We start from the raw sequence: 11,157 nt of genomic DNA, 5'->3' as shown, positions 1-11,157 counted from the left end.
CAAAAAAAAAAAAAAGTATATTTGTTTTGCTAAGGATTGTCATCCACAAATTACCTTCACAAATGTGATTATTTGCAAAGTGTTCTTGCCCCTGAGAACTAAGAGAGGAAAAGTTTTTACATGCTATTTCAACTTCCTTCTAGTTTATAAGACCTAATCATAAACATCTACAGTTCTAGCTAACTGTCTGACAGTGCGCCCAATTCAGGGTCTTGCTTACAGCAGGTTCTGTATGAGTACATGTTGAATGGGTAAGAGGAAGCTTGGATTCAAACATAGGCAGTGGCTCAGCCCAGAGCCTGTGTTCTCAGTCACTCTGCCTAGAGCCTCCTTAAGAGAGTCAGTCACTGTAAGGCTGTGATTGTGTTAGATATCCTGATTCCCAGCAAGGGTACAGGGTTCTCCAAAGACCCGCAGAGGTGAGAACTACCAGTAGTGGAAACACCAACACGTGAAAGAACTTATCCAAATCTGTAAGCCTCAGGTTTGCATGAAAGGTAATACTCAAATACATATCTTGCTACAAGTCTAGTCAGTTGATGGCCACAGCAACACACGGTTAGACCTTGCAAAGCGTATGCCTAATCCTGGCCCACATTTGGACTCTGGCACAGCTTGGGACAAGTCTCCCTGTGGAACTGTTCTAGTAGGAAGATGATCTTGGCCAGATGTCAGCAAAATAGGACATACAACCAGATTCAAACACCCTCTGGATGTTCTCCTTACCCCTCCTATCTCAGTAGTGGAGGGAAATTGGTTCTGGTGTCTTCCCTGCCCAGCACATGACCCTGAGGATGTACCTTTTGGGCAGGGCCCACAGTAAAAAGAGCCTGGAGTGTTGAAACACTGCACGAGGGACGCACAAGGAGATCGTAGGCTGCACTCATCTTGATCTTCTGTGCAGGCAGGGTGGTTGGGCAAGGATGTCCACCCAGCGTCGCAGATGCATGTGTAATTGAGCTGGTGGGACGACAAGAGGCAAATGAAGACAATCAAGTAGAGGAGCAAGTGAAGTCGTTAAACATCTCCCCAACCCCTGAACTAGTTATAATCTAACATTAATTTCCATCAGGCCAATTGAGAGGCTCTCCCACTCTCTCTTCCCATAGGATTCAAGCATTTAGACTAGACCATGAAAAAGGAGAAGCATCTTTTTTTCAGAGTAAGAGAATCCTATAATTTATCCCCAAAGATGCCACAGAGAGAGCAACAACAATCAAGAGCTGTGAGTCAATATAATTAAAGTCAATCAGCTCAGCCTGCTGTGTTTTTAGAGGGAAAAATACCCATGACGGCACAGACTTTGGAAAAGTAGTTGTTGGCTTCCTTTTTCAAAGTCTCTCTTTCTCTTCCACCTCCCACTCCACCACTGGAACGAACCATTTTCTATCTTATGAGTAGAAAAAATAATACATATAGAGAGAACTAAAATTAAAGATCCAAAGTTTTGATGAAGAGCCTACGTGGCCAGCACTGGAAGACCTTGAGGGCCAAGAGGCAAAGTCCTGAGGACCCAGAGCACAGAGGGGTGCCGGAGAATCTGCAGTTGCCAGAGTCTTCAGCACCCACAGGTGCTCAGGGCCAGGAAACTCCAGACTCAAAATTGCAGGTTGCCTTTTGTGTTTCCATGACTTAGCACTGTTGAAACTCCCAAGGCCAAGAGAAGGTCACGTCCCACGTACATGCAGGAACACTAAAAATGTTAGTATTTTACATAATGCAAGCTTAACCTCGGGGTTTACTTTCCTGCATCTCTAATCTTCCCTCCTTGTCTGTCCCCACTAAGGGCAGGAAGTGTCGTCATCTACAGCGGCCCAGGGCAGTGCTTGTACACCGTCAGCACCGGATGGGGAGCCGACCACTGAGGAGGCTCCCACAAGGAATCACTCTTGGGGATGGGGCTCACCGTTCCAGTTTGCTGTCGTTCTAAATCCTCGCAGACGCCATGGACACAGAGTTCTTTAGAGCCCCTCTCGCAGTCATTGTATCTGAGTGCACACTGGGGTCCGTATGTATCAGGTCTGCAGGTGCAGCTGTCGGTTACACAAGAACTAACATCAGGGCTCGTGCTTCGAGACCAGTTCCTATTCTTATCATCAATGAAAAGACATCCACACTGATGGTGTTAACGTGGAATCATAAACCAGCAATGCAGACTCGCTGGCCGGAGCCGTGGAAGAAAAATCACTCTGTTCTGCTCCCAGCAGAGGATAGAATGAATGTGCTATCTTTGTAAATAAAGTGTCAGAGAACCATGACTTAATATTTCATCAGAATACCACTATAAATTCTTCTGGTATCAAGTCATCAAACAGCACTTTCAAAGGTCAGCAGTCTACAAACCATGGCTGTTGGAGTTTGTCAAGAAGGGAAAAGGAGAGATCAGCATGTTTATTCATCATCCCTCCCCCTGGATACGCCAATAAACACAGGTGATCTTCACTAAGCTAATCACTTCCAAATGCTCTCTGGGATGGTGCGGCCCCACAATGCCACATCTCAGAATATGTGATACCTGTTACTACATTACAAAGGGCAAAACATCATCTTCTAGCCACAGGAGATGCAGCTAACATGGTGACATCGCTTTCGTGGCCACATTTTAACTCACAAAGACTATAATTATTATATGATAACTAAGACAGAAGGGAGTGTTTAGGTACTAGAAGATTTCAGACCAACAGTAATTAAATAAGGAAAGCTGCTTCAAGTCATTGTAAGCATTAAAGTTACTGGGTTAGCTTTATATCTGCATGGCAGCATAACAGGGAACTTGTAAGGCAGGAATATAGGATTTGGGGGAAGAGGAAGGAATAGAGGAGTCTCAGAAGCCTAAGTTTATTCACACAAGTCTGAGCACACCCGAGCACATCAGAGTAGAAGAGTCAAGTGCAGGGTTCACTGCTTGTCAGACAGGGGCGGCATTGGCAGAGAAAGGCCTCATGAAGGAATTGAGGTCAGAGACAAGGAAGAGGGAACACTGGCATAACGCAGCCTGGAACCACAAACTACTTTCTGGTGTTCTGGAAAAGGAGCTATCCTACAAGGCGGGGAAATGCTTCACAATACCCACCGAGGTACAAGGAGCTCAGCTAATGACCACAGCAACATGTGAGCGACAGGGCGAGGGATGAGTTTGGCTGCTTGCGAAGATCAAGAGCCACACACTGAGCACGCAACATGATGCCATGGTGAGCCCCAGAAGCAATTCTGGGGTGACATCTTTAAGTAGTTTCTAGGGAAGGAGAGATCAAGAAATACGGCCAGAGATGGAGAGGAAGACCATGGTGAACAGCATCCATGAACTCACAGGAAGGGCTGACAGACTTAGCAAATGAAAAGACAGGATGCCCAGCTAAATCTGAATTTCAGATAATGAATATTTTGAACAAGTATGACTTACAATATCACTATATGTTTGTATAAAACCTGTTTTGCTGATAAATTACATTTCTGAGCAAAGATTGCTTTTCTCATTAAGACACAGTCTTAAGAAAATAACAGCGATGAAACTTTAGGAGAAATTTAGTTATTGATAGCTATTTATCTCCTCCTCATCTCTTTTTCTAAATTTTCCCTCTCATGACCTATTCCTTTTTCCTCATTTCTCTCTCTCAACCTCATCTAAAATAGTCTTACAGAAAGTTTAATTAGACTCGTTAATATTATAGAACTTTAGAACATTTCATACATGTCTTTCAACATTTGATCCAGCTGGTTTAATTTGTCAAAATGTATTTCCACACCACCCCACAAACTTTCCAGAAACGCTTTTTAAATCTTAAAACTGAGTATCAGTAGCTTTCTAGGTCTATTTTTCTAGTATGAGATCTAAGTATATAGGAACCCCTGGGACTAGAAGACCCAGGTTTAAATCCTGATCAAACCTGTTATCTGTTTATCTCAGACAACACACAAATTCATGAACACTATTTTCATTTTGTCTTCTAAAGGCATTCCACTGTAGGAAGTGCTCAGAAAACTGTGTTCATCTTATCACTGAACACTTAACTATTAGAAAATGACTTAAGATTTTAGAAGAGATTCTGGTTCGTGGAGCTCTATTTAAATCCTCTCTCCTTATCTCCGCCTTCCTTCTCCTTTCTTGTGATCACTTGGAGATGAGGACCTATGAATCCCATGCACTTCGTTAACTAGCTATAAGGTAGACTTCTTTCATTTAAATTTAGATAATGTAAGAAGAAAGAAGTAAGGAGAAAGGAAGCAGAGGAAACTCTAGTTTCCTTGCTATGCTCATTGAAGTCAGGTTTTTTAAATCCCATTTCACACACACACGCAGCCCACGGCCATGGAATTAAAGATTGATAGAAGACGAAGGAAATCTAAGCCAGTCGTTCAGCACCATTATTTTCCCTTGTTACATTTCTGTGTTCTGATAGGTAAAGTTAGTATTAAAACTCTGCATTTGTGTGTGTCTTTTTTTAACATAACAGTGTTTGCACACAAATATATTTTCGGGGTAAACTGGTTGGCATTTTAAAAAGACTAAAAAATTATATACCTCCTCAGGGAATATAAAAGCCATATATGTGTTTTAAAGCTACCTCACTACTGTTTGTCCCTTTGCTATTAGTCACTGATGTTATTACTGTAATATTTTATTACTTTTCTGGTGCCAGCAGGATAAATCTAGGCTGCTCAGACTTTAAAAACATTACAAATGCATTTGGCAATTGAGAAGACGTCAAATAAACTTTCGTGGTCATAGTTTAACTTGCACTGGAGTCCGTGGTTCACTGTCAGTGTCCTGACCAACCGAAGGAGTTAGCGAGTTTAATACCCAAAGCTGAATACCTAACTACCACCTGAGCTCAAAATCAGATTAGCCTCATCTTTAAGCTCAGCATGTCTTAAAATCTACCAGTAATATGAATGCAAACAAATAAAATGAAATACACAAATCATCGTCATGCTCATGAACAGCACAAAGCAAATGCAGCTATTTTCCCCTGCGAAAGCCTTCCAGGTCTGAATGAACCCCAAGCATAGAACTACAAAGTCAGCAGGGAGACAGTAAGAATCCATTCTTTAGGACAAAGAAGCAATAACAATATTTAAAATGGCAAAGTATCATTACGTTAACTGTCTGAAGAAGTTGTGGACAAGACTTCAAGCCAAAAAAATCAAAAGGAATTTACCAAAAATTTGTCGATGAAACAGAGCTTCCAATTAATTAATATTTGCAGAATGCTCTCACTTTACAAAGGTTTTTTTATTAATCCTGTTGAATAAAGACTTTATTTTTCTCCTCAGGCAAGTGAGCTCAAAGAGTTTTGTTTTGTTTTTAAAGAAAAAAAAAAAACTGAAGGAAGCCCCAAATCCAAAGCCAACTTTGCCCACCATGACTATATGTTTGGAAGTCCAGATTATTTGACAGTTGTTCAAGCTTTCCTTGTGTAAATGTGGGTTGGAATTTCCAAAAGGGTGACTCACCCCAGTGAAATTACTGATTAATAAGGAGTTAACCTCGCATAGTTAATAGAACTCAAGAAATTCTCTAGATGTTCAATGTTTCATTACAGACAGACTCCACAAAGCAAGAATTAAATTTTATGTTCTGCTCATTTTTCTATCTTATTTTATTCCTTCAAAGAGTCACCATCATATGCCCAAATAGGAGTACTTAAGACACAGGTAACTAACAGGGGTTTGTGAAGCTTTATAACCTCCCTACTTCCAAGGGAGAAACCCAATCCAAATGTTGCACTCGCTAGCACCCTCCAGCAAATCTAGGAAGGGCAGACACTAGAAACTAAAATTATTTCCAGAGTCAGCACAAGAAATCCTTATACTTTTTGTTGTTGATGTTGATTACAAGATGGTACAAGAGAGATTCCGTTCTGCTCTTGCAAAGTGGAGGCTGCCACTTAGAACAAATAACGTGTCTCTCTCTCTTCCTGTCTCCCTCTCCCTCTCATGTGTGCATCTGGGACATCAGCTCTAACCCCTGGCCTGCAAAAAATAGTTGTGAGGTTCAAGTTTTTAAACTTTTGATTGTTTGTCTTTCTTTTCCATTTTAAAGAGAAAAAAATAATAACCTGATGAAAACAATAATAACACCTGGCTTGGCCGATGGCCCTCACCCTACATGCATATCTTTATCATGCAGGACACCAAAAATAAAGTGATGATAAAGAAAGATCAGCGGTGACTAATCTTCAGAACATTCCAAGATACCAGGAAGGTCAGAAGTACAGCTGCTAGGAGTTCAGACTGCTGATATCTCCAAGGAAAATGTCTCCTTGATAAATACTCATAAACAGAAATCGACAGATAATGCTTTCAAGGGAATGAAAGACTAGTCCAAGCCTGAGTATTTAAAAAGCAAGGGGTGAAAGGGGCCGGGGATTTAGCTCAGTGATTCCGCCGCCTGCCTTGCAAGCTCAAGGACCCGAGTTTGATCCCAGGTACAAAAAAAAAAAAAAAAAAAAAAAAAAAAAAAAAAAAAAGGGGCAGAGGGGTAATTTAAATGAGAAATTCCTAAAAGTCCTTAAAACAGTTTGATGGCTATCCCTTCCAAGTTCTGATTCTTAATACAGCTCAGCTCATTCTGCTCCGCGCTGAGGCTCTTCGGTAACATCGTTCTAAACTTAAGCTAGAGGTGGTTAACTTTGGTTTTGCATAATGATTGATCTCATAAGCATATCTACCAGAAGTTTAAATAAGTCAAGTTTATAACCTGGAATGAACAAAAAATTTAAAGACCAGATCAAAAGAACAAAAGGGTCATGTGGAAAGAGAAAAATAGTAACTACTTTTTGAAAGAATAATGGGTTAACAGGTGACAGGGATAAAGACAAAATTATTGAACCTGTGATGTAGCTCAGCGGCACCACACCTGCCTGGCAAGCACAAGGTCCTGAGTTCAATCCTCGGTGCCAGAAAGAAAATTTTAAAACAAACAAACAAAAAACAAAATTACTACACTCACATTTCCTGGAAATAACAGCATAGATATTTTTATGAGGAAAATGAAGAAAAAGTAAAGACCTAGGAAGATAGAAAATGATTCCTCTTTCTTGATCCTTTAATAATCTCAGAATTACAGAAAGCCAACAAAAAATACGGGGAAAGGTAATGAATGTAAAGGTTGTTTTAAAAGTGAATGTAGGCCGGGGATTTAGCTCAGTGGTTCCGCCACCTGCATTGCAAGTACAAGGACCGGAGTTCGATCCCCAGTGCAAACAAACAAACAAAAAAAAGTGAATGTAAGGGGCCAGGGATTTAGTTCAGTGGTTCCAGCGCCTGCCTTGAAAGCACAAGGACTTGATTTCGATCCCCAGTACCCCCCCAAAATAAATAAATAAAAGTGAATGTAAGGAACGATACACAAGTAAAGTTGATGATGACTTCCCTCCTCTTTCTGGAATTGAGTATTAAAAGGTAATGTGTGAGCCCCTGCGGCAGTGTGATCCTGGCATGGTGGTGCACGCCTGTAATCTCAGCACTTCAGGAGGCTGAGGCAGGAGGATCACAAGTTAGATTCCTGCCCGAGCAACTTAGTGACTTAGGACGAGCCTGTCTCAAAATAAAATATAATATAAAGGTCTGGGGTGTAGCTTAATGTGCAGGCGCTGGGTTCAGTCTTCAGTACTGGAAAAAAAAAAAAAGTGAGCCAGTGTGGCTCTGGTGACCAGGATTCCTAGAATACAGTGTGAACAGGGAGGCACTGTGATACCCAATTCAGTGCCAGGGGAAGGAAAGGTTTCCCAGGGAAGGAGGTGCGGGAGAACGCTGCAGCCATTAGACAAAATTAATCAGGAGAAATGACAGAGCAGCGTGGGTGCTGGGCTCTGGGACCCTGTGACTAACTGAAGCCGCAGTGAGAGCCAATTCATTCATTAAACCTCCATTCAACCTTTGCTCTTTTTCGGTCAACGTCCTTACAGAGCGACGAATGAAGCTTTGCACACTTAAGCTGTGAGCTCGCTGATGTGCGGCAGGAGAGCAGCAGCCGGGTAGGGGGCGTCCCCTTCACGGAAGCACATCCCACAGCTGCCCCTCCATGAGCCTTACTTTGCTTCAGCGGCTCGTGCCCTGGGCTGGCCTCACTCTATGCCGGTCACAGCAGCCTTCCTCCAACCCTCGTGAGGCTGGGAAAAGGATTCCCTCACGGGAAAACAGACAGATGAGAGAACTCAAGAGCTCCTGTTCACAAGGTAAAAAATAGCGGTAAGAGGCATGTAGTTCCCTGCGGAATACCTGGTTTTCCTAGTAACACGGACTGTTCATTCGGGATGCTTTTAGTCCTTCAAACATGCACCTGATTTCTTGTTTAAGGTTACCTGTAACTCCCCGCTGTATTCACACACGTGGCTCCATTCTGGCAGCTCAAGGGTGTGCCGGAGTAAGTCACACACTCATTCACATCAGTTGAGCACAAAGGACCCTGCAGTCGTACAAAGAACGGAGTCAAGTGTTACCAGTCATAGAGGAATGTGGGGCTGTTCTTAGTATGATACGTGTGAGGATTCCTACACAATAGATAAACCCCTGGCAAAGCCAAATACAACCATACTAATGCTAATCCCTGGCTACCCTTCCTCTGGAGCTCGGATGTAATCTAGCAGAGCCAAGGAGTTCTTCATAATCTCACAGCAGCCCCAGGAGGAGATGCCTAATACAGACGAGTCCTCATTTCACAGTGTTGCGATACCAGGTAATTCTTGGGCCAGGGATTGAGCTCAGTGGCTCCAGCGCCTGCCTCGCAAAGGTGAGGTCCCAAGTTCGATCCCTCGTACAGCCCCCAAAACCAAAAAAACCGTGGTGTGATACTAGGGAATTCTTACTTAAGGACTTTTTTGTTAATATGCCTGAGGGGCACATTTTAAATTAACGCTAACAGAAATATCACATCCTTTCATGTATTATTATAATAGCTGAATATTCAGTGGGTTATATAACCAAACCTGTTATCATTTAGATTTTGGTGTAATCTGTTCTGATTTCAGAGGCCACAGAATCTTAGTAACTTTGGACAGAGGACAGAGTAAGTCTGGGATGATTCCAAGGAAACCACAGATTCTGACGCACATTATTTTTCATGAAAGACCAAGTGACTCACCTCCCACTCTGAGGGGCAGATACAGAAAAACCCATTGACCAGATTGAGGCAGGTTCCACCGTTTTGGCAGGGACGGCTGCTGTGGCAAATGTCTTGGTCCACTGTCTGAAACAAAGACAGATGGGTCAGCAAGAAAGCAGGGCAGGTGTCAGCGCAGCTGTGTGTGCCGCTGAGGGTGTCACTCTGCTCTGCATGGACGGGGCTCTTCCTCTGGGCCTGACATCAAATAGATTCTCTTGTGAAAGAGCAAAGTGTTTCTTGTCAGTCGAATTCCTCAACGCTGTGCGTGCTCTGTACCGTGAATGGGAGGGGACACAAGGGGAACCATTCTCTACTCTTCAGAAAGATACTCTTCACATGCAACATATACACCAGCCAAAAGGAGTCCAGGTTCGGGCGTGGGTCTGACAACAGACCTTCCTATGCACTAAAAACATTAAATGGAATTCCTGTTCTTTTGCCTGTTCTTATCGTTGCTACCTCCAGATAAGCCTTTGAAATCTGATCATCTCTTGCTGCTACCCCTTCCCCTCATGAGTTAAAATAACTGAACCCATCTCACTCCAAACCCCATTGTTTGAAATGTGGCCACCTAAGGCGCACCCTCCACCCCTCCACTCCCCAGACCACTTTCAGACCCACAGAGCAGCCAACAGACCTACCTTTGTCTATACAAATGGAGAAATCTTACCCTGCCTCAGCCACCAGTTCTGCACTCATAAGATTTTTAAGTCTTTAGGGGCAAAGGCAAGTTCTTTAGAAGAGACTAGCAATTATGCAGTACAATTATTTTATTAATTTTACCTACAGTCAAATTCCCTGTTTAACTAGAGAATTCTCTGTTGAATTCCCTGTTCGTTCTTTACAGAGAAGAATCAAGTCCATTTTCCTCACTTTCCAGATGAAATCGAGAGCCTGAGAATAGCTGACTTATCGTTTATTAATAAAGCTCGTTTTTTCCCTCTATGTTTGACACAAGGACTTGTGTCGTTAAATGGAGTTTTCTGCCATCATTCAAATTGTCTAACTTGCAGGGACAAGGGTAAAGAATGACAACCAAGACCTGTTTTGTAGAGGTCCAAGATCCCAATAATGAATGTAACTGTGCTGTATCCCTAAAATGTACCAATAAACTCAATGAGAAAAAAAAAAAAGAATCATGGAACAAATTAAAAAAAAAATTTTCGTCTAACTCGGTGCCAGTACCACAGTGAGCTCTGTCCACCAAGAGACACTATTATGAAGATGCAACACAAATGTATCAGAGGCTTTTCTGTGTGTAGGAGCAACACAAGGTTGGAAGTTGAAAACTCCACAGCCTCTGGGGCCCGGCAGGCAGTGAAGTGAACAGAGGAATACAATGGGGAGTGGCAGGGACTGCGGTGGCCAGAGAACCCACGCCCTGTCTAAAAGCGGAGAGGGACTCACTCTGGAAAATCATTACACGCTCTCCCTGAAGATGGAGGAGGAGGACTGTCTGAGTTCATTTTTATATGCTTTCTAGCTCTTTGCGAAAAACGATGAAGCCCGGCAGCAAACTGAAAACGGTAGCCTGTGCCCTGTTCCACAGCTCTGTTCCTTGTTTGTTTTCCCTCTCTTGAGTAGTCCCTGAAAAGATGAAGCCCGAAAGGGGAGCTATTATCAAAGTGGCGAAAAGGAATTATGTTGGTTAATTTTGACTGTCAACGTTCCTGGGATAGAGTCATGCGTTCCAGTCTTCTGAACTTAATGTTATAGAGAACACGTGGAAATAAAGTATGGAAAAAGCAAGTCTATCTATCTGCTCTTAAAAGGTTGACTTTATTGATTATTCTTGTATTTACTGAATATCTGGTCATCATAGGACTTACCTGCTGTAAGCTTTGAAATCTTCTCTCAAGATCTGCAAGCTAATAATGAGGAAGAGAAAGCATCAGTCAGCTGGTTCAGAGGCATTTCATGTATGATGTTACACCCAGCATAGCTTTTCCTAATGCCTCTGTTAGGGACCCACTTTTAGCTCCTGTTTTCATTGCCTGTACCCCTGCTTATTCCTTTCCCGTCCATACTTATTTTCCTTTCTATTTCCTTCT

The 11,157-nt window shown here is 42.5% G+C and overlaps 1 protein-coding gene across 1 annotated transcript in view; it reads right to left on the bottom strand.

The window, feature by feature from the left end:
* Nucleotides 1–11,157, bottom strand: part of Cubn (cubilin) — a 263,953-nt gene that overhangs the window by 250,106 nt on the left and 2,690 nt on the right. Inside the window, exons 4-8 of the mRNA XM_010607108.3 lie at nucleotides 10,936–10,974; nucleotides 9,086–9,190; nucleotides 8,307–8,410; nucleotides 1,907–2,033; nucleotides 801–960 (exon numbers count right to left, since the gene is read on the bottom strand). Coding sequence (XP_010605410.1) covers nucleotides 801–960; nucleotides 1,907–2,033; nucleotides 8,307–8,410; nucleotides 9,086–9,190; nucleotides 10,936–10,974 — 535 coding nt within the window. The remainder of the gene's footprint in view (nucleotides 1–800; nucleotides 961–1,906; nucleotides 2,034–8,306; nucleotides 8,411–9,085; nucleotides 9,191–10,935; nucleotides 10,975–11,157) is intronic.

This window comes from Fukomys damarensis, unplaced genomic scaffold (genome assembly GCF_012274545.1).
Source record: "Fukomys damarensis isolate Sample0158 unplaced genomic scaffold, DMR_v1.0_HiC HiC_scaffold_37, whole genome shotgun sequence".
Taxonomy (NCBI): Eukaryota; Metazoa; Chordata; class Mammalia; order Rodentia; family Bathyergidae; genus Fukomys; species Fukomys damarensis.
Note: the sequence above shows the minus strand (reverse complement) of the source record. Positions and strands in the feature narration are given on the sequence as shown.